The sequence below is a fragment of the Mustela nigripes genome, chromosome 13 (genome assembly GCF_022355385.1).
Source record: "Mustela nigripes isolate SB6536 chromosome 13, MUSNIG.SB6536, whole genome shotgun sequence".
Classification (NCBI taxonomy): Eukaryota; Metazoa; Chordata; class Mammalia; order Carnivora; family Mustelidae; genus Mustela; species Mustela nigripes.
This window is the reverse complement of record NC_081569.1, coordinates 24,730,126-24,754,103: the sequence shown is the minus strand read 5'-3', so window position 1 is coordinate 24,754,103 and position 23,978 is coordinate 24,730,126. Positions and strand designations below refer to the sequence as shown.

At 41.9% G+C, this 23,978-nt stretch overlaps 1 protein-coding gene across 1 annotated transcript in view; it reads right to left on the bottom strand.

The window, feature by feature from the left end:
* Positions 1-4,210: 4,210 nt before the first annotated feature.
* The window catches only part of GABRA5 (gamma-aminobutyric acid type A receptor subunit alpha5), an 80,941-nt gene continuing 61,173 nt past the window's right edge, over positions 4,211-23,978 (bottom strand). The window contains exons 7-10 of the mRNA XM_059418490.1: positions 16,848-16,991; positions 13,634-13,786; positions 10,596-10,807; positions 4,211-5,471 (exon numbers count right to left, since the gene is read on the bottom strand). Of these exons, the coding sequence (XP_059274473.1) occupies positions 5,169-5,471; positions 10,596-10,807; positions 13,634-13,786; positions 16,848-16,991 (812 nt within the window). The 3' untranslated portion in view covers positions 4,211-5,168. The remainder of the gene's footprint in view (positions 5,472-10,595; positions 10,808-13,633; positions 13,787-16,847; positions 16,992-23,978) is intronic.

Sequence of the window (23,978 nt, the reverse complement as noted above, 5' to 3'; positions counted from 1 at the left end):
GCAGTAACCATAATCATTTGGATCAGTACTATGGAAGGAGCAATCACATCAAGATACTTTGCTCCAGTCAATCAGGGCTTCTCCTTCCCCTTCCTTCCTCCCTCCACCCATTTGCTCCCTGTTTCCTCCTTCCTCATCACTTCTCTCTACCAATTCCTTCACTTGCTGTTTCTCTGTCTTTTAGATGGGGGGAGGTGAGATAGAGAGTGCTGCACTGACAGGTCCATTCCATCAAAAAGAGTTTCTAAGATCATGGAAGCACAGAATTTTTACATAAAAAAGGTATAGAAGGTCATGATTTCAGCTACTGGGTATTTACTTCAAAGATACAATTCTAGTGATCCAAAGGGGCACCTGCACCCCCAATGTTTATAGTAGCAATGTCCATAATAATCAAACTGTAGAAAGAGCCCAGATGTCCATAGAAAGATGAATGGATAAGGATGTGATATATATATATATATATACAATGGATACCATCAAAGTGAAATCTTGCCATTTGCAATGAAGTGGATGGAACTAGAGGGTAATATGCTAAGTGAAATAAGTCAATCAGAGAAAGACAAAGTAGAGAATCATAGGGGAAGAGAGGAAAAAATAAGATGAAATCAGAGGGGGACACAAACAATAAGAGACTCTTAATCATGCGAAGTACAATGAGGATTGCTAGCGGGGTAGAGTAGAGGAATGGGGTAACTGAGTGATGGACATTGGGGAGAGTATGTGTTGTAATGAACACTAGATATTATATAAGACTGATGAATCACAGACCTGTACCTCTGAAACCAATAATACATTAGATGTTAATTAATGAATTTAAATTTAAAAAAGAGAGAGAGAGAGAGCATGAACATGAGCAGGGGGGAGGGCAGAGGGAGAGAGAAAGAGATAGAAAGAGAGACAGAATCCTGAGAAAACGCCCTGCTAAGCATAGAGCCTGAGGGCTCAATCCCATGACCCTGAGATCAGACCCTAGCTGAAATCAAGAGTCTGACACTTAACCAACTAAGCCAACCAGGTACCCCTCAACTTTTAAAAAATTAATGTTATAGATGCAGGTAAGACCTGTAAATTCTATCCCATTCCATTCCTCACCTTCTACTTCCCATGTATGCACTATTACACATCAATTATTTTTCCTCCTGTATCTTTTTATAATTTTATTACATACGACTGTGTAATAGTACTGACATGCAAAAAAAAAAAAAAAAAAACAAGGTCACTCTTTCAGTGACAAAAACAAAAACAAAACAAAAATAAATATAAATCAAAAATATCCTCTAAGGTTTTTTTTTTTTTTTTTAAAGATTTTATTTATTCATTTGACAGAGATCACAAGTAGGCAGAGAGGCAGGCAGAGAGATGGGAAGCAGGCTCCCTTGCTGAGCAGAGAGCCAGATGTGGAGCCTGATGTGGGGCCTGATCTCAGGACCCTGGGATCATGACCTGAGCCTAAGGCAGAGGCTTTAACCCACTGAGCCACCCAGGCGCCCCTCCTCTAAGGTGTTCTTAATAGATAATCATTCAACCAGATCACAAAGCAAGATATTTCCTTTTAGGTTACATTTTTTATCTAAATCAACTTCCCCCCTGGAAGCAATCACATGGTTTTGTGAACATGGAGTTAGGAACTAGGAGAACTAAAATCTAGGCCTGCATTTTCTTCTAACATAAGACATGATTTGAGTTAATTGATTAACCTCTTTGGGTTTCAATGTTTATTTGTAAAACAGATTTCTCATTTACTATGCCTACTTCCAATAGCTTGTTCCATAGGAGACATTAAACACTATTTCTAAGGCATTCACATACAAATAGAATAAACATGTGTTGGAGAGGATGTGGAGAAAGGGGAACCCTCTTACACTGTTGGTGGGAATGTAAGTTTGGTGCAGCCACTTTGGAAAACAGTTTGGAGACTCCTTAAGAAATTGAAAATAGATCTTCCCTATGACCCTGCAATTGCACTACTGGGTATTTATCCCAAAGATACTGATGTAGTGAAAAGAAGGGCCACCTGTACTCCAATGTTCATAGCAGCAATGGCCACAGTTGCCAAACTGTGGAAAGAGCCAAGATGCCCTTCAACAGACAAATGGATAAGGAAGATATGGTCCATATATACAATAGAGAATTATGCCTCCATCGGAAAGGATGAATACCCAACTTTTATATAAAATTGGATGGGACTGGAGGAGATTATGCTGAGTGAAATAAGCAGAGAGAGTCAATTGCCATAAGCTTTTTCTTATTTGTGGAGCATAAGGAATAACACGGAGGACATGGGGAGATGGAGAGAAGTGAGTTGGGGGAAATTGGAAGGAGAGAAAAACCACGAGAGACTGTGAACACTGAGAAACAAACTGAGGGTTTTGGAGGGGAGTGGGTCGGGGGTTGGGTAAGCCTGGTGGTGGGTATCATGGAGGGCATGTATTGCATGGAGCACTGGGTATGGTGCATAAACAATGAATGCTGGAACACTGAAAAGAAATAAAATAAAATGAAAAAAAAAAAAAAGATTTACAACCTCTTTATTAACCTTCAGTGAGGTAGGATAGTGTGTGCTATACTACTTAAACTTTTATGGTTACTCTAGAAGCATTTTGAACCCAATTATTTATACAAGAATTTAGGCCATCTTTAGCCAAAGTCTGCCCTAGATAGATCCATAGATTCTTGAGAAATACAAAAGTAATACTAATTTTTCACTTATTAGAATATTCTATTTATGGTAATGTCAAAAAAATACATTGAAATACATACCCTCATTCTAAAAGTAGGACACTGTAATTTATAATTATTTCCAAAAAAATTTTATTTCTTGCCTTGTTATTCTTCCCAAGGTGATTCTTTATTATGTCCTCATTAAAAATAACAAACTGAAATATCTACCATACAAAATCAGAGAGCAGAAAACTAATGTGATCTTTTTCACTAAATATTAATCCTTTTTCAGACTAAGCAGAATGTAAATGCAATAGGCATACCTTCAAACTGGAATTAAGAGCTCCTAGGATTCTCTGTAACAGAGGCTAGAACTTGTCAAGAAAATTATTGCAACTTGATGTGGAAGACATAATTTTCCATTAGACCTTTAAGGTGTCTATATGTATAGCCATCTAAAACTAAATTAGAGTATATTTTTCTCCAAACTACAGTACAATGCTGAACTGTGAGGACTGTATAGGCAGACTATAACTAAACAATTGATAAAACAGAAGCTTCATACTGAGCTGGGTTTGCCTTTTGTTATGGCAGATTTTGTGTTGTGACATAGGAAAAACACACATATTAATTCTACAAATATAGTACCATGTATAACCAAGAAATGCTTCTTGCTTGAAGATTTAAGAGCACCTTTTTGTTGACCTTTACCTTTCTATGTGTGATATCCTGAAACCAGGCAGAGATAGTGAAAAATGGGCATGCTTCTTTTTAAAGAACAAAATGATCTCTCCTACTACTCAAATGTGGTAACTAAATCCCATGAAAAGTCTTTCCAGGATAAATACGTGGAGTCCTCAATGAATGGATGTTGGGGGCATGTACATGGTTATTCAGGATGAAAGACATTGCTGAATATCTGCCTATGTGTGTGTCCACAGCCATGGCTATGGCTGTGTCTACCAAATACAGTGAAGTAAATTGGTATTAAAGAATTGCTTACCATTATGTAGTCCATTTAGACAGGCCTAATTTTGATACTGTTTGCTAACCATCATAATTCCCCTTTTATAATTCCAACTGAGTCACAGAGGAGGCAGGAAGTGTTTATTTTATACCTGTCATTCCCAGATACTTCCTTCAACAGAAAGTAGATTGTCCAAATGCAGTACTTTGCATCACTGTTCATGAAGATCAAATGGTAGGAGCAAGGACTGAGCAGTTACTTTGCCCATGGAAAGAACCCACTGTGCAACACCCACAGATAGGATGCATGTGACATAGGTCATGGCAATGAACTTCAGGTTTTACTCATTAACCCTTTTTGAAATTGCTTTCTTTTTACTACCCTACTCCAGAGAATTAAATTGAAACAGACATGAACAACCAAGAGGTTTTTTTGTTTTTGTTTTTGTTTTCAAGCAGTTTCATGATTGGTTTTCTCTATGGCATCTTTAGGAAACGAGCCCACCAAAATAAGGATTTCTTTTTTCAAAAAATGACATTTATCCACAAGATTGGTTCATTTTTTATTTTTTAATGAACATTTAAGGTTCATATACAAAAGCTACAGAGCAGTAAGTCAATCATGAAATAAGTACAAGGAAATAAAATGGAAAATAACTCAATTACAATTTCTCACCACTGAAGCACTACACGCTGGCTGCCAAGAGAGGTGGTCAATGTTTCAGCCAGTGAATGCATGGGCCAAATGCCAAGACTGTCATCACATCACTTTTTGTTTTAACACTTCCTTTTCTTTCTCTGATCAGTATTCAGTTGGATAGGGAGGTGGGTGGGGTGAGAGAAATGTTTCTTTTCAAAAAAAAAAAAAAAAAAAGATTTTTAAAGCAGTTAAATTTTTCCTTGGGGAAATAATTTATCTGTTAGTCTAACATACCATATATTTCTGTTATTAAATTTCTCTGCATAAATATTTGCCTAATCTATTTCTTAATGTAAGATCATGCAGTACTTTCTAATTTCAGAACAGTAAGAATTATCAAAGGCAATTAGTTTTGTACATAAATGCCCACAGTTTCCTTTTTAATGAAAAATGTGCTCTTTGTGATCATTGTTTCTTGCAAGAGAGTTGGTCAAGTAATAATCATGGAGCATTTCCTAAAATATTTATTTGCTGGGAAAATTTGTATGAAATGACATTTGAAGTATAAAAAACATTGTTAGGTAACACTTGGAACAGTTAAAAATATACTTATCTTGTTTGTAAACTATCAGTGTAAGATACTGAGTATCTGAGTGTCAGAGCCATTATCTCCTGTTTTCCTAGAAAGTTGTTTGCTTTATTTATCAATGTGACATCTTTGAAACATCTGACATTATATATAGAAACATCAAGGCAATATTATTTGTACATATTATTAAACATGCAAAAATTTCCTGAAAGATAGTGCCCGAATATGGAAATTCCCTCTGAGCTCAACCTCTCCTTGGTACCATTCTGCTGGAAGTATGGCTCTCTTGGAGTTTGGGAGTGTGGTGGGTTATTTTGGAGAGGCAGCCCCTTTAATCACCGGTTCCCTATTCAAATATGTTGCCCAGTAAACTAAGTTGAAAGTGCCAAACAAAACCGGGAATACAATTCGGGACATTTTGTCAATCTTGCTGATGCTGTTGTAAGTCTTTTTGTTTTCAGAAGTCTTCTCTTCAGAAGGCTTTACTGAGGCTGAAGATGCATTTGAGGTCCCTGCTGGGGTCTGTTCCTTTGGGATGTTGGGGGGGTGAGTCATTTTCCCAGTGGTATAAGCATTTGTTGACTTGTTTAATATGAGTTCCCGCTCCTTTTTCTGGAAAATATAATAAGATTGTAAGGGCATGACATTTGCAGGCAACTGAAGAGTTAATCTCTCAAAAGAGAGAGAGAGAGAAATATCAACTTAGCTCTGAGAAAGGCAGTTCTCCACAGACTTCTAAGCCTACAACCCCATGTGGCCAGTTTTGACTAAAGAATTCTATAATAGAAATCAGTTGCTTTCTTATACACTATCAATGAAAATATAGAAAGAGAACTTAGAGAACTGATTCCATTTACTATGGCACCAACAACCATAAGATACTTGGGAATAAATCTAACCAAAAAGGTAAAGGATCTGTACTCAAGGAACTACAGAAGACTCATTAAAGATACTGAAGAAGACACAAAAAGTTGGAAAACCATTCCATGCTCAAGGATCAGAAGAATAAACATTGTTAAAATGTCTATACTGCCTAGAGCAATCTATACCTCCAATGCCATCCTGATCAAAATTCCACCAGCATTATTCAAAGAGCTGGAACAAACAATCCTAAAGTTTGTATGGAACCAGAAAAGACCCCAAATTGGCAAGGAAATGTTGAAAAAACAAAACTGAGAGAGCATCACATTGCTTGATTTCAAGCTTTTCTACAAAGCTGTGATCACCAAGACAGCATGGTACTGGCACAAAAACAGACACATAGACCAGTGGAACAGAGTAGAGAGCCCAGATATGGACCCACAACTCTATGGTCAAATAATCTTCGACAAAGCAGGAAAAAATATACATTGGAATAAAAGACACTCTTTTCAATAAATGGTGCTGGGAAAACTGGTCAGCTATGTGTAGAATGAACCTTGACCATTCTCTTATACCATACACAAAGATAAGCTCGAAATGGATAAAAGACCTCAATGTGAGGCAGGAATCTATCAAGATCCTAGAGGATAAAATAGGCAGTAGCCTCTTCAACATTGGCCACAGCAACTTCTTTTTTTCAACATATGTTTCCATAGGCAAAGGAAACAAAAGCAAAAATGAACTTTTGGGACTTTATCGAGATCAAAAGCTTCTGCACAGCAAAGGAAACAGTCAAAAAAACAAAGAGGCAACCCACAGAAAGGGAGAAGATATTAGCAAATGACACTACAGACAATGGGCTGATATCTAAGATCTATAAAGAACTCCTGAAACCCAACACAAACAAAACAGATAATCACGTCAAAAAATAGACAGAAGACATGAACAGATACTTCTCCAAAGAAGACATACAAATGGCTAATAGGCACATGAAAAAATGTTCATCATCATTGGGGATCAGGAAGATTCAAATCAAAACCACATTGAGATAACACCAGTTCGAATGGCCAGTTAGAATGGCCTTACACTAGTTAGAATGGCCAAAATTAACAGGAGAGTAAATAATGTGTGTTGGAGAGGATGTGGAGAAAGAGGAACCCTCTTACGCTGTTGGCGGGAATGCAAGTTGGTGCAGCCTCTTTGGAAAACAGTGTGGAGGTTCCTTAAGAAATTGAAAATAGAGCTACCTTATGACCCTGAAATTGCACTACAGGGTATTTATCCCAAAGATACTGATGTAGTGAAAAGAAGGGCCACCTGTACCCCAATGTTCATAGCAGCAATGGCCATAGTTGCCAAACTGTGGAAAGAACCAAGATGCCCTTCAATGGATGAATGGATAAAGAAGATATAGTCCATATATACTATATATGAGAGAGTCAATTATCATATGGTTTCACTTACTTGCGGAGCATAAGGAATAACACAGAGGACACTGGGAGATGGAGAGGAGAAGTGAGATGGAGAAATCAGAAGGGGAGACAAACCATGAGAGACTGTGGACTCTGAGAAACAAACTGAGGGGAGGGGAGAAGGTGGGGTGTTGTGTGAGCTTGGTGGTGGTATTATGGAAGGCAAGTATTGCATGGAGCACTAGGTGTGGTGCATTAACAATGAATGCTGGAACACTGAAAAGAAAATAAAATGGGAAATAAAAACTTCTACAACAGGCAAAATAATTCATGGTAAAAAATAATCAGAACGGTAGTTGTCTTTGTTGAGGTAGAAACTGGAAAGGCGTCTGTTGATTGGGAAGTGGCATGGTGAACTTTCTGGAGTACTAGTGAAGTTCTCTATCTTGAAAGGGATTTGCATTACACAGGTGAACATGTTCATCAAAATGCAGCAAATGTATCCTTAATATCTGTGTATTTTACACTATGCAAATTTTTCTTTGAAAGAATCAAACTGTAAATAAATTCTGAACTCTAGTTAATGACATACATAAATTTACATGTATATAAATATATTTACTGGGAAATGTATTGTCCTTTAAAATTTACTTCGAAGTGGATAAGAATGCAAGATGGATCAAAGATGAGTGAATGCATGGATAGATAGATGATGGACAAATAGACGGTAGTGACACAAGCATAGTAAAATGTTTGTAATAGATTTTCATTGTAAGATTCTTTAAACATTGCTGTCAGTTTGCAAATGTACATAATAAAACATTGCAAAATTTCTGTTCCATTAATATAGCACAATTAGGTAAAATTTAATTGTGAAAACATAGGAGAGTAAATTAAAAAAAATCTATCAACCATTAAAACTATGGAAAAGATAACAAGTAGAAAGGAAACACATGGAACAAGGAGAAAATGGAAGCAAGTGAAAAGGCAGGTAGAATAAATGTGTAAACAGATACAAAAAGCATGGTGACCACATGGTAACATGGTGAGGTAGGCTACAACAGTCCTGGGCCAGAGTAGGGACCCTCTGGGCCACTCTTCAGAAATACTACAGCTCTTCCATATACCAATGATCATGTGTGCAAGAAGAAACAACTATGAATTTACTACCTTGAATGGCTCCCATTTCTTGGTGGGGCCAAGAAAAGAACAGATATTTTAGAAGACACTAATCTGTCCTGGTAATGCATGTTTTACTTGGGGAGATGAGCAGCAGCCCAGGATTCAGCAGTCACAATGGCTGTAGCATTCCCAGAGATGTTCCCCAGTCTGCTTTCCAGGATGACTTGCTGCCCAACTGCGGGCAGAGTGGGTGGGAGACATCCTTCAACTCCCAACTCCTTCAGGGTAGACTTCAACTTCTTCCTCTACTGAATGTTGCTCCAAATAAGGTCTGTTCTTTCACTGATGTTCACCCTTAAAAATTGTGTTTCACCCCAAACCCTTAGCTGATGTTTGCCTCTGGAGATCCCAACATGTGACAATGGTGAACCTAGACTATTTTTCAAGCTCTCTACTTCTAAGTAAAAGTCAGTTTATTCGATAGGCTAATACTATGTTTACTAATTAATGTGTACTAACCACTAATTCATGTGTGACTTCCCTGCCTGAATGCCTTCAGATGTCCTGATGCTTCAGCTGCACAACCCCTTTCAGTCCTAAATGGTAGGATCCCCAGCACCACAGCCTTCTGGAGGACAACATGTAGTCTTGAAATTGCACAAGACACTGAAGTGTACTGCTTATTCTAAAAGATCAGTGCTAATCTAGGACTAGGCAATCTATGTTAACATCATCTCTCCCTCTCCCTTCAGATATGGGTCTATGGCAAGGAGTAACAACAGTGGAGCCAAGTGTGAAAGTGGTGGCTGACAAGGATGGTGAGCCTACATGACACTTTGGGGCTCTCCACCCAACCCTTTCTCTTAAACTCTAAGATATGAGCCTGAGGCCTCAATTCCTGTAATAGACTCTCACCTGATTTCCTACTCAGACTTCGCTGTCTCCAGTCCACTGTCACATAGCCACCAAGACCCAGCCCTTAGCAATCATTTAACTTCCGGCAACATAGTGCTGGGTGTTGGGAAGCCCTCCCTCCCAATTCCATTCATGTTCCTCCCCCTGCAAACCTCCTCCATGGCTCCTTTTATTTTCATCATCAAGTCCAGATGCTTTGGTCAAGAATCCCTAGTCTGCCTCTACAAATGTTTTCCCAGGTCAATCATCCATTATGGTCATCTCACTCTTACTCCCTCACTTGGTCTCCAACCCCCAAAACACCCACTCCTGGGGTTGCTGCTTGTCAAGGCCCTCCCTGCTGTCCCTTCTCCCCTGAGAGGATCCACAGCATGGATCCAACATGGCCAGACAGGAAAGCTGGACTTGGAAATGGGTTTTTCCAGACTGAAACTCTGGCATGGGAGGGGAGTCGTGAGGGGGAGGAAGGAAATAGCTGTGTTAAATGCAAAAAGCAAGTAGGAGGCCATCAGTGAGACACAGCTGTGTTCTCAGTAAAAAGTGTCTTGGGTTGCCCTTCCTGGTTTGTGGCCCTGGTTGGGAGGTCAGGCCATACAACTCCTGTCTTCTAGAATACCTTGCAGGACTCCCTTCATGCTGAGTTCTCATGGACAGATCTTTGATTTTCAAGGACAGATTTTTACTTCAGGTCTACCCTGTTAACTTTGGCCTGCTCTTGTCTCAGGGGAAAAGCTTTGCCTATTTGTTTAATGCATGGTATAATTCACAGTTTATCATGTGCCGTTTTATTTTCTGTTCCATATATGTTATTCTCATCTCACCAAGGACATGGTTCAGCAGCTTGGAATTCTGTGTGACCTGTTTTCTTCAACAATTCCTTAGATTTAGGCACCGATCACCTTCTAAATACCCAATATTGAATTGCTTTGAACAGAGTAATGCTTTCCACAATTATTGTGCATTGTTTAAGTGAACCAAATCATCTCCTCAGTGGAACAGAGTGTCTTTTGAGGCTTCTAGTAGGGGGCACGCTCCCCTCATTCCTTAAAGCTACCCTGCAGATGATCTACTGCTTTGAAGTGACAAAAGAGTGAAGAGAAGATGTATAATTCAAAACTGGACAAGTAATGACTGAACAGACAGGAGATACTTTAGCAAAAATAATATATATGCAATAAAATCTATGCAAGTCCAAGCCATTCACATGGCATGAGACCTCTTGCTTGATCGAAGCCGATGATTCAAAACAAAGTTGAAACAGGACCTGTTGCAGTAAGACTTGATAGGGACCTTGAACATAAAGCAGGAGGTCATTTTTTCACTGGAGGGATGGGAGACAGGGAGGAGAAGCACTTGTCTTATATTTGCTATTTTAAATCAGGCACATTTTCTCTGGAAAAAAGGAAAATGAAGGGTGAAAATTTACCTTGACCTTGGCGGCTTCTGAGGCCTTTTTGCCATCCCAGGCCCAGCCTCTCTTTGTGAAATAGTTGACGGTAGCAAACTCGATCAGCGCAGAGAACACAAAAGCGTAGCACACAGCTATGAACCAGTCCATGGCTGTTGCGTAAGCCACTTTGGGCAGAGAGTTCCGAGCACTGATGCTGAGGGTCGTCATGGTCAGCACTGTGGTCACCCCTGTGGTTGTTAGTGACGGGAGGTCAGGCAAGGAGAATGGAAACAAGAATCAATATCGGCACCCAGACCCCAGGGTAACACCCTTGACTGTGACAGATGAACATAGGAAAGGAACTGGTTACTTTTAACCCCAGATGGAACTTGCCCCTCTCTCCTGATTTCCTAACATTTAACAAACTCATAGCATTTATAATATTGCTTATTTGATTTATCTTATTGATTGGCTCCTTCCTCTAGAATATAAACTGAGGAAGGTGGGGCTTGGGTCTGATATATATACATATGTTGTGTTCCTATTATCCTGAACCAAGCCCAGCAGATAGCTCATGTCCAACAATGATGTGTTAAATAGGTCATACCCCTCTGTGGCAAAGGGGCAATACCCAATAGATAACAGGCAATGACATTCACATGGCATCTAGTGAAGAGTTTCAATAAAATGTGCTATGTACCCTGTGGGTACTGGGCTCAAGGCAAACTAGAGACAGACTTGCTTCTACATGGATTAACCCAACTTTGAGGGCTTACTTCCAGGAAACTTCGAGGAGCCAAGTTCAAGAGAAGAACCATGTCTGAATCTGGATCTGGATCTCAGCACTTCACTCTACCCAAGAGGGAACAAAGTCCCCTCAAAGCCCTTGTGTGAGGTGCCTGTGCCTGTCTGCCTTAGCTTCTGTGGAAACTCTGCAATGACCATGCAGCAAGGCCAGACTGCTGGAGGGGGACATTGAGGACTGGCTGATTATGAGCCATCTATCTAGTATCCACTCAGTGCCAGACTGATCTAAGCCACAATCTTATTATCCCAATTCACAGGCAACGGGCTTAAAGATTTAAAAATACTTAGCAATGTACCCCATTTCACTAGCTGGCAAATGAGAACCTGTATTCAGATCCGGGTCTGCAGGACCCTTTACAGCCCACACAGCTGCCACATGTGCGATGCCTTCCTCCTTACCACAGTTTTGTGTGGGCGTGTGGGCACAATGCACTTGTTATGGGTTGAATTATGTTCCCCCAAATTCATACGTTAAAATCCTAATCTCCAGAATTTCAGAATGTAATCTTACTTGCAAACACAAGTTAAAATGAGATTGTTAGGGCAGCCCCTGATCCAATATGACTGGTACCACAGACATGCACATAGGGTGCGAACACTGGAATTGCCTGTCCTAACCCTAACCCTGGAACAGACCCTTTCTTCACAGCCCTCAGAAGGAACCAGCTTTGTTGACCTCTTGATTTGGGGCTTGTAGCCTCTAGAATTGAAACAAGTAATTTCCATTGTTTAAACCCCTCAGGGCATGGCACTTTGTTATGGAGCCCTAGGAAATCAGAGCACCAAGTATGTCATGTCACTGGTGGTCAGAGCAGCTGAGTTTGCATCCAATGTCATCCTTCAAAGGTATTTATATGTACTCCCCGAGCATGGTACCATGAGTGGAATTAATGCATAGTGAAAAATCAGTAGGCAACTTTGATTTTTCTTAGAAACCCACTTAATCATTGTGCTGGGGGAGAGGGTTCTGTGCATGACCTTGAAATAGGCTTCTTGAACTTCTTGGGTCCTTGAACATCCCAAAGTGCTTTGGGAATCTCCCAGAAGAAACAGAAACTAATATCCAGCATTCTCCAAACTATTTTTTTTTCCTACCCACCTACTAATATTCCCCTAAACTACTGGGGAAGCACTGCCTGGTCATGAACCTCCATACCCTTTTGAAACATTTCTGAAGCAAGTGTAGCTGGCCACGTAGGTAGAGAAATAGTCTGACAGGAATACTCCTGGGCCATCACTTAGAAACTCCCTGGGCTCTTAGACTTCCTACAGACTAGGTAGTGGTAGCATAAAATGCAGGTCATGGCTTCCTTCTTCGCAGTAGTTAAGAGCTGAGGCATGAAGTGTACCTTAAGGTTTAGAAATATGTCAGCATCCATTATCACAAGTGACCTGCAAAACTACTTTTAGTATCGCAACTCAGATGTGAGGAAGCAGAGCTTCAAGGTAAGAGTTAAATGCTTAACTATGCCTGCTCTGCCAAGGTACCTCCTGAACTAGATTTTGCTATACCTAACACAAGTCTTAGGGATGTCAAATGATGTTGTTCTAGATTCTTATCATATATATGTGTATCTGCAAATAAGTCTATGTGAATATCTATGTATAATATATATATGCATTATGTAATATGCAAATGTCCACATATTCAAATCATATACCCCATAAATATGATGGTGTATATGATATATAGATATGTGATTTATTATTACCATATAAGATATGATGGATTGAATGCCCTTGGGAGTTCATTTTAAAGTGGCACGCATGCTTCAAAGAAAACTGCCTGATAACAAAGTAGTACTTTGGGAGAAGTATGAAAATACTGTAGCAAAATATCACATAAGACAGAGTGCCAGCAGTTTCAAACCTTAAAAAAAAAAAAAAGGCTACCAGCAAAGGCTTTTCAAAATGGAAACAATGATCAAATAGATCTTGCATCATTTCCTAAACTCTTGTTAGAGAGCCATCCTAACTCCTAATCCTTAACATTGAATTCTCTCTTTTTTTTTTAAATTGTTTTATGTTAGTCACCACACAGTACATCACTAGTTTTTGATGTAGTTTTCCATGATTCATTGTCTGCATAAAACACCCAGTGCTCCATGCAATACCTGTCCTCCCTAACACTGGATTCTTAACTAATAGGTCTATTTGTTTTCCAGGTCACAGAACAGACAGTAATCACTAGGAGTTTAGAGGATTTTGTTGTTTGGGGATAGTCAGAAGCAGTCCCAAGACACCAGTGCAGGCTTAGAGACACTCACCAAACACTGTCCTGGCAGGGACTGATTCTCTGTTCAGCCAAAAGGACACCTGTGACAAGATCACGGTCATTATGCAGGGAAGGTAGGTCTGGATGACAAAGTAACCGATCTTCCTCTTCAGATGGAAATGAGCCGTCATGACTGTGTATTCCCCTGCAAATAAGCAAATTAATGCAGGACAGTCACCTGTCCTAGAGTCTTGCCTGTCCTTCCTGCTCCTGGACCAGAGGTGGTCCTTCTCTCCATCTCCCCCTTAGAAAACTATTCATTTATATTGTTGGAGTAAATGAAAGAATGGAGGATACAGGGATTTCTTAATTATAAGTCAGTCTTCTGAGCCTCATCTTCTGAAGAGCCTTTACTGGTGGATGTTTTTCCTGGGGAAAATCAGATTTGTGTGTTTTCCTAATCCCTGGTCACAATCTGTGCCACTCACCGCTACTGCCATCAGGATTTCAGGATTTAGCCTCTCCAGATCTAACTCAGGACATCACAGAGCCCTGTTGCAGGTGGAGAAATTTTCTTCCTATTTCCCACCCAGGGAAGGCTGGAAGAAGCTAAGGGTGACCACCCCCCTGCTCCGTGCTCCCTGCCAGACCTGGGTGGAGGGTGAGCAACTGCAGCTGGAGGAGGCCACGGGTCTTGGCAGCCCCCCTTCCTGCCGCCTACCAGGGAGATTGGGGCATTTCCTTGACAATGCCCCAGGGACTTCTCTGGATCTGCCTGGCAGTGTGGGAGGCCAGCGGGGACCTTCCGTTCATTGCTGAGAATGATGCTGCCTTGATGGTGAACTGGTAAGGAGCTGAGACGGGCTGTGGTCGGGTGGTGTGTGAATGGCTGTCAGCTGGAGAATCTCCAGGGCTAGGATGTTTTTGTTTGTTTGTTTGTTTTATTCAAGTATAGTTCACGTACAATGTTATATAAGTTTCAGGTGTACAACATATTGATTTGACAATTCTGTACATTACTCAACGTTCACTATGATAAGTGTAGCCATCATTGGTCACCATATAACATTATTACAATATTATTGAGTATTTCCTGTTCTGCACCGTTCATCTCTGGGACTGCTTATGGGGAGATGAGAAGGCTGCTTTGAGAAGCAGAAGCAGAATTAAGCTGATCTGAGGACAAGAGTTCTTTTGCTGAATTACAAGGAGTAGATGGCGTGGCTGGGTGGAACTGCAAAGTGGGGAGAAGGGCTTGAGGCCTCCCCTAAAGCAGACGCAGTGGGAGCTGGCTATCTGGGGGGTGGTCTGCTGGAGACCCATGTGGAGCACTGGGACAACTGAGCCAGATAACAAGCTCTGATGCTTGCTTTTGGAATCGGAGCCCAGAGCTCAGCATGGCCAGCTGTGGATGTGTCCCTACATGCCTTTTCTCACGGCGTGCCAGATGTCATAGGCAGAGGGAACCATTAAAATCACATGCAGCAAAATCTGCCCCCTTGCAGAGAAGGAGATCAAAATCCTTAGGAGTGCCTGCGACATGCCAACAGAGGCAGGCCACACTGTCCCCATAGTTCCAAGACAGGTCAGAGCAGAGGAGAATGGCTGAGTGGGCTCCATTACAGCAGAAAGAAGCAGCAACAAAGAGACGGAGGACGAGATATGTTTAAGAGCAAGGACTGGATCTTTATAATGATCCAACTTTGCCTCTCCTTGACATCTGAAAAGAGGGGAAATGCCATTCTATTTCTTTGCAGTAGGGTTTGAGATTACTCTCTTGCTTATAATGCTTTTATTGTTGTTGTTCTCATTCTGTTTTGTTTTGTTTTAATTTGAGTATAGTTGACACACAATGTGACACTAGTTTTGGATGTGCAACATAGTGATTCAACAAGTTTATGCATTATTCTGTATTTGCCACAAATGTAGCTACCATCTGTCCCAATACATCCCTAAACAGTATCATTGATTATACTCCTTATGCTGTGCCTTTTATTCCTGTGACTTACTCATTCTTTACTAGCAAGTCCGTATTTTCCACTTGCCTTCACCCATTTTGCTTATCCGTTCACCCCACCAATTTGTTTTATTTTTGAGTTGAAAGTAGCAATATCAAATAATGTTTTTTTAAAAAGACCATCTTTTTAGAACAGAAATAGAGGCATAAACCCCATTTATACATTTTTAAAGAACTATATGAAACAATTCTGGACTGTAGCATCCTCTATTAACATGGCAATTCTTTACCCTACACATCTGCTACACCACCTTTTCACTTATTCCCACAAAATTAGGCTACCACCCTCTCAGTCCTGCCAGGCTCTCTTCTCTCTCCCTGGGATGTCCAGCAATAAGGCCAGTGGGTAGGATCTGGGAGTCTGTATGTAGAAGCAGCATGCACTTCCTGCCAGCTCTGAGGTTTGGCAATGCTGAGAAAGAGTGATGCTGACCAGGGTACCTTCTGGGGCTTGCAACTCATCCCTGCTACAGGGCCCACTCCATCCAGCCTATACTTTTCTTCTCTGCATTAGAGACTCTCTGAGGCCGTGGAATCTCCTCTTCTGCTAACAGCCAAGCCTCCTGATTGCTAAAACAGGGCCCCCTGTGGCCAGGAGTCAACCGGGGACACACCTTTCAAGTGCAGAAAGTAGAACGCCCTCTGTCCTTTTGGACACCTCACCCATTTTGTGTTAGGTGAAGTCAGGTTGTACTGGGCCTGTGGTACTCAGCCCAGCCCTATGCATGTGAGAGTGAGAGCCCCTTCCTTCTTGGTGAGGCCTCAGCTGTTTCTATGATGCTGTTGTGCAAAATTCAACCCCTGGGAAATCTTAGAAATGTTCAGAACAGGAGGGGAGCAGGTAAACAGGAGTACCTGCAGGAAGCTGTCTACCTTTCCTGCAGAGACTACTACTGCCTCTGTGTCTCAGTGCTTGAAGCAGGAGCTCTGTTATATAAGCAGGTTCGTGCATCCTCCAGGCAGAACATGCAATCACAGGGGTGTACACACATGAAGGCAAACACACCTGAGATTACACCTCCCATGGCTTTCAGTACTGCCAGTCACTGCAGCTGGTGCCTTTGTAGGCCACTGCAGGAACTGGGACCTGAATTGGAGGGGTCCTTGTGGCCAGCACTGCACAGCAACAGCCATGCCCCAGATTGCTAAGTAGAACTGAAGTGAGCCTGAGGGGAATCCTCCCCACCAACATACCACAGGAGCACCAAGTTCTCCCAGGGTTTGTCATTCTACATGCATTTGGTCTCACCTGTGCTGGTGCTGATGTTCTCGGTGCCCACCGTCTGCCCCATCAAGTGGTACTGGTTCAGCCTGGAGCCATCTTCTGCCACCACCACTGACTTAGTGGTGCCATTAGTCCAGACATAGACAACTTCAGAATTAGGATATGCATCTGTATGGGGGTGAGCAGAAGGTGGTATAAATGAAAGGAAATATTTTCAGCCTGCACAACCAAAGATGTTTATAAACGTAGCAAGAGAGATGAGTGGAAGGTCAAAGTTAAAGGTCCTGGTGGTCAGACCAGGGCAGATGTCACCACTGTTTAGATCCTTTTCGTTCCTAAAGATCTGGGTGGTCAGCAATCAGTGCCTGGTGCTTCCTAGCATGTATTTTGTCTGTAGGGTACAGTATTGCATGGGCTGAGACCACAGTGCTGGGGGCTTTCCCAGCTCTGTGGTCTTGGGAAAGTCACCTAAGCTCTGTGCCTCATCTTTTCCATCTGTAAAATGGGGGCAGTAACAGCAGCTACTTCTTGGGGTTCCTGCTGTCACGATACAAGCTCCATAATGCATAATGCATTGAGCACATGAGCAGCACCTGAGAGCATTAGTTATGATAAAGACTCCACTTTGCAACTGGTACTTATCGTCCCGTTGTTCAATGCTATTCTGGTGGGAGCATGACATGGTAGGTAAGACTTCCTCCCCCTGGTATCATGTCTATGAATGTTACCTTATATGGTATATGGCACTGTACAGATGGAGTTAAGGCTAGAGGCCTTTAAATCAGAAGATTATCCTGGATTATTCCAGTACACCTAGTATAATCACTTGAGCCCTCAAAAACAGAGAACTTTCTCCAGCTGGAGCCAGTCAGAGACCCAGCTCAGAGAAATCTGAAGCATGAAGAAAGTACTTGACCATCAATGTTGGCTTTGAAGATGGAGGAAGGGGACATGGAATGTGACCAGCTTCTAAAGGGTGAGAATGACCACCCACGGCAGAAAACACACCACAGCTGGCAGGAAACAGGGACTTCAAACCTATAGCCATACAGAACTGCACCCTGCCAACAACCTGAATGAAGCTAGACGTAGATTCACCCCCAGAAAGAAACGCAGTCCTGCCAACACTATAAGTCTGGCCAGTGGGACCCAGCAAACACACTACATTCTGGCTTATAGAACTCTTAAGAAAATAAAGATATTATTTTCTTTTTTTTTTCTTTTCCCAAGCTTTATTGAGATATGAATGACATGGAGCAGTATGTAAGCTCGAGGTATACAATGTAAAGATTTGATATATGTATGAATTGTGAAACAATTATCATGATAAGATTAGTTACATATGTATGGCTTTAAACTGCTAAGTGTGTGATAACTTGTCATAGAGCAATAGGAAACTAGGACAGGTAGATGAGGAACAGAGAAGGGAAGAGGGAGACAAATACACATAAAACATGTAACAGGTTTGTTAATGCTATAGAAAACTACAAGCTATGAAAAGGGAGGAGGCATAATTTTAAATGGCGTTGTCTGCGAAGGCCTAATTTAGGAGACCCAAGAAGTGTGCAGGAGCTGGCCACGTGGCTGTCAGGAGGAAGAGCATCCGAGGAATGGATGCTGCAAAGGTCCTGCTGCAATACCTGGAGAAAAGCCAGGCAGGGGGCGGAGGAAAAGACCAGATAAAACAGTGCTCTGGGCCACCTGCGTGGCTCAATTGGTCTGCCTTTGGCTCAGGTCATGATCCAGGGTCCTGGGACTGGGTCCGGCATTGGGCTCCCTGCTCAGCAGGGAGCCTGCTTCTTCCTCTGCCTGCCACTCTCCCCTGCTTATGTTCTCTCTCTCTCTCTGGAAAATAAATAAATAAAATCTTTTTAAGAAACAGTGCCTCAAGACCATTTTTCGGCCTTTGACTTTTGCTCTGAGCTAGTCAGAAGACACAGACATATTCTAACATGCTTTAAAAGGATCCATCTGGCTTAACTAATTAGTTGAGCCAAATGTTACTAAGATTCTATAACTTTAAACTGTAGGTTCTAACAATATAATTTTTATTTAATTTTAAGCATAAGGTGAAAGAAGAACTGTAATGAACCACTGTTATTTAATGTAGTGTTGAATGTCCTAGCTACAGCAATCAGACAACAAAAAGAAATACAAGACCTCCAAAGCAGCAAGGAAGGAGTAAAACTTGTATACTCTATATACAAGACATGATACTCTATATAGAATATCTGAAAGACTCCACCAAAAAACTGCTAGGGCTGATAATCTGAATTCAGTAAAGTCACGGGATACAAAATCAATGTACAGAAATCTGTGGCATCTCTATATCCAACAGTGAAGCAGCAGAAAGAGAAATTAAGAAATAAAGACATCTCATATTTTATTTTACTTTTGTCCTTGAAAATATCAAATATTGAGGGATGTGGAATTCATGATGATTTTGGTTAACTTTGTCATAAAATTTATACTCTTCATTATGCTTAACTAGAGTCAGTTCGATGGCACCTGAATGTATATTTATTTCTAGAATTTTTTCTTACATTCCTTAATAGAAAATAATGAACAATTTATAACTTTCATAAAATTTTTATACTTTCCATAAAACTTGATGAACATTTAGTGAATAAACTTGTTAATTTATCTAGAGATTAAAAAAAAAATAAAAGGATCCATCTGGCTGAGATGGGAGAATAGAACAGAGGTGGGAACCAGACAAATGGGAGACTGCCTATGACAATATTAAAATAATCTAGGTGGAAGATGATAGTGGTGGGAAAGGGTACAAAGAGGAGAAATTTGGGATCCATGTTAAAGGAAAGGGTTGTCCAGGTGCTAACAAATCATGTGAGCTGGGAGAGGGAGAAGGTGGCCAGTCTGGGCGTCTGGACAGGTCATTTGCATGTGGGAGGATGGCAGAGATTCTGGAAGGACATGGCATCCAGTGAAAGAGGAGGAATGCAGGTGCCTACATGTCAGAGTTGAGGCCTTTGAGGGCTTTCCTTAGGGATGCTGAGTGGACAGTTGTACAAGTTAGATCATGGGAATTGTCCCGGATGGAAGTGACTTCTCCCATCACCAGGATACGGATGTCAGCTGAAGCACAGGCTGGTGAGATCACCTGAGGGGTGCTGGTGGAGAAAAAGAAAGGGTGGGGCATGCCTTCCTAGGGTGCTGCAGGGTCTGGAGTCTGAGAAGCTGAGGGGAGAACAGCAAAGCCACTGGAACAGCAGGCACTGCCGTGGGAGGGCACGGGGAATGTCCTGTCCGGGCGGCCTGTATCACCGGCTTCAGTTGATGGCTCAGGAGTGGCCCCAGGACCTAGTAGAATCTGGCCACCTCAGCAAGAGCAGCTGGCTTCCAGGAACTGACGGGCTTATTTGTTCCAGCTGTCTCTTGAGGTCTCTGGAAGTAAACCAACACACTTGTCCCATCATCAAGTCCATGAGTATGAACAGATGCCACACCCAACCACTCTGACACCTTTTGAACAAAGCTGTATGCTTTGCTCCCAGCTACTTAAACAGAGAACGACTCTCACTCTAGGGTGAAGGGAACAATGCACCCTCCCAGGTGAAGAATCCGTAGATGTCTCAGGAGATGAGGAAAGAGCTGCAGAGAGGTCTGCTGCTGCGACCGGCAGGGGAGGCCTCCCTAAGTAGGACAGCATGCCCTGCAATTTTCCACCAGGAGGGGCTAGCTCACTGCACCGTGAAGGACCCCTGCAGCTGTTAGGCTGAACCAGCAAAACTATCCACTTAGATCAGAGATCTTAACAGATAGAAGCCAGGAGAATGGTCTCTGGAATGACCAAGAGTTCTACTAAAAAGTGCAGATGTTTCTTTGCTAATGTAGATCACTACCTTTATTCTTCATTTATGTGCAGTACAGTACCTATAACAGTTCAAAAATAATGAAATCAGCATGTATGGTGATACACTGAGCTTAATACAGAGGAAAGCCCCAGAAGCTTCAAGACCCTCTGTGCATGACTCACTGTAAGCTCCCCCCCTCCCTACAAGGTGGTAAATGAGTTTTATGATAATCACTGCATTGTTTGCTTTGTAGTTTTACTTCCCGGCCAGAAGTCATTAAATGAAGCTTCCCCCTGCCACACACACACGTTTTATTCCCCCCCACCCCGGCTTTGCTATGTTTTCTTTGTGAAATTATTTTTCATATTCTGCTTTACATGTTCATGTTATTATTCATTTGATTCATGTTTCCTTTATATATTCTGATACATTTTGTTCTATGTTACACAGATCTTCACATTTGTGGCTATTTCACTGTATCATTGGCTTTTATTTTCTTTTTTGGAAAAACATTAATTTTAGTTTAATTTATCCATCTTTTCATCTCTCTGCATCTTATTTCAGAGGCTCTCCCTGTTCTGAGGTCACACTATATATTACATGTGCATAATCAAAGTTTTAATGCATTGTCCTTCACCCTTAGGACCTTAATCACCAGGAGTTGATTGTATTTAAGGTATCCAATGGCATTTTCTCCATGTGGTTTTCTGTGTTGCCACTGACTTCATTCAAGCCATCCCTCCAACCTGCTCATCTGCAGATTTTGCTCCACCAAGTGAGGTTTCTGTCATCCAGGAGTCTTCTCTCTGCTGGATCTTCTGCTCTGCTCCCTTTTCCTGTCCTGTTCGGAAGATGCCAAGAGCTGGAAGGGTCAGGTCCCATCTTTTCTTCTTCAGGAGGCCCCAGCTATTGTTGGTCCTATGCTCACCCAGAAGCATGTCGGAATCAACTTTCCTAAAAATACTCGGATGAGATTTATATTGGAACTAAACAGGATATGTATTATTATAGATTATACCGGGGAAGACATGACATCTTCTGGAATCATATCTTTTTCATCATGGACATGAAGTATCTCTCCACATATTTAGGTCTCCGTAGTGAAAGTGACTGACAATAAGCTTTTTTGATTGTAATATAAGCACCTGATTTTTAAAAAGATTTTATCTATTTATTTGATAAGAGAGAGACAGCGAGAGAAAGAACACAAGCAGGGGGAGTGGAAGAGGGAGAAACAGGCTTCCTGCTGAGCGGGGAGCCCAATGCTGGGCTCAGTCCCAGGACCCTGAGCAGATGCTTAATGACTGAGCCACCCAGGAGCCCCTACAAGCACCTGATGTTAAGCTTTTGATTTTGGAGGCAGTCCCTTCAAAGACATCCTTCTTGATCACACTGCCAGCTACACAACTAAATAAAGAGCAAGGCCGCCCCACCCATGAGGTTCCCCTTTTAGAAAGCCTCGGGTGACCTAGATAGCTGGCCACTGGAGTCACCCACTTTTCCTTTCCTGTGCCCTAATTCTTGCTCTTATGTTTTAAATTTGGCAGTAATAAAGAGTGAAGCTGCCAAACCCTTATCACCCCAACCTAGTCCCCAATAAAAAGACCCTAGGTCTGTGCTCTCTCTTTCCCTTTCTCTACCTGTGGTCCCGGGCATGCAGGTGAATAATACATGTTTTTTTCAAAGTTCCCTAATGGTTGTTGCTGAGGTGCATCTTGCAATCATCACGAGAAACACAGGGTTGATCCCACCAGGGCACTGGCTCTGCTCAGAGAAACATCACTACGAATAATATGGCCAGGCAAGTGCTCAACATTCCTAGCTGACAGCATCACTATTGATAAGATGGGAAGTACCTAAAAGAGTACCTAAAAGGAAATATTTTTCAAAAAAGTATACTATTCTCTATCTTTTGCTAGATTTTCTCCCCTTAGATATGTGATACTTAGTCTTTTCCAATAACCAGCGCTCCCTATCCCTGAGCAAAGGTCTAATGATAGGCCAACTTGTCAGAAAGTTGCTAAGCAAGGTTGGGGCAGAACCATGAGAATTATTGATATAATTCTGAGATTTATCTGTATATAAATGATATGAAATGGAAGTAAATAGTCTGTTAAAGCAACTGATGAAAAATGGATCTAGACTTAACTCACATTGCAGGTATATGTTGAGTGGTGTTCTTTTGTTTTGTTTTTAACATGACCTTCTATTTTTAAGTTTTAAGTAATATAGAAGTGTATTTTTCACATGGCAGCTTTGGAGTTCCCCTGACACAAGTGCTTCTGCTGTAATTTCTCTTCTCTGCTGAGGAGATGGGTGGCTCTGGGCACTGAGAATGTATATAGGGGCTGATGATGCCCTGTCCCTTAGCAAGCTGGTTTCCAAATGTCTAGTCATAGACACTGGGCATATGCCAAGACTGTGAAGATGCCCTGAGTTCCATATAAATTAACAGTGAGATTTTATCTCCTTCCTACTATGTAAATGCTATAGGACCCTGAATATTAAGAGCTATGGCACTCAGACATGGACTTGAACAGAGCACCCTGCTGGATTCTTGCCAAGGCTGTGAGTGTGGAGCAGACAGTAGACGGTGATGAGATAGGATCCCTTGGCTTCTTACTGTCCCCAGAGTGACTCAGGCAGCTTCCATTTCTATTGTCCTTACACCTGCCCTATATCTTATCCCCAGCTCATCTGTCTCATACTGGGAAGCTGTCTCCCCCCCCCCCCATGGCTATATTTCCAGAGAGGAGGGCTGCAGATGTCCCATTAATACCTCTTCATTCTATCTCCCAATCCACAAGGGAGTTGTGAATCTTAGCTCTGGTCAAGAGAAGGGTCTCCCCACCCCCTACCCCCAACCCTTGGGGGTATGAGTAGGTTGGAAAATGTGAATCCAGAAGCTCATAAGCAAGTTCAAACCCCAGGGTAACAGGTCAGAGTCATCAGGGTCAGTTCTGAGAGTTAAGAACATCTAGGAACACAGATGGTATCTACAAAGAGCGCAGAAGACAGCAAACAATGTTTCCCTCGTGGAGTTGTCTACTTGGTGCCTGATCTGCTCAAGAGAGAAGGGAAAGGAAGTATAGAACATATGAGAGTCAGAAGAGAAAGGACATCAGGACACATGGAGCATTCTGGAAAGTGACAGAGGTCTAGGGGGAACAAGTCCCCTCTGGTGGCCTGGAGGGAGGCTGAGTGAGGAAGTGAGGATGCAGATGTGAGTCCTGGGGTGGTGGAGCCATGGAGGTAGGTGTGGAGACTGGAGCAGGCCTATGGAAGGCACAGACCCCACCCCATCTGCTCTCCTAACTGCAGTGCTGGACATCAATTTCTG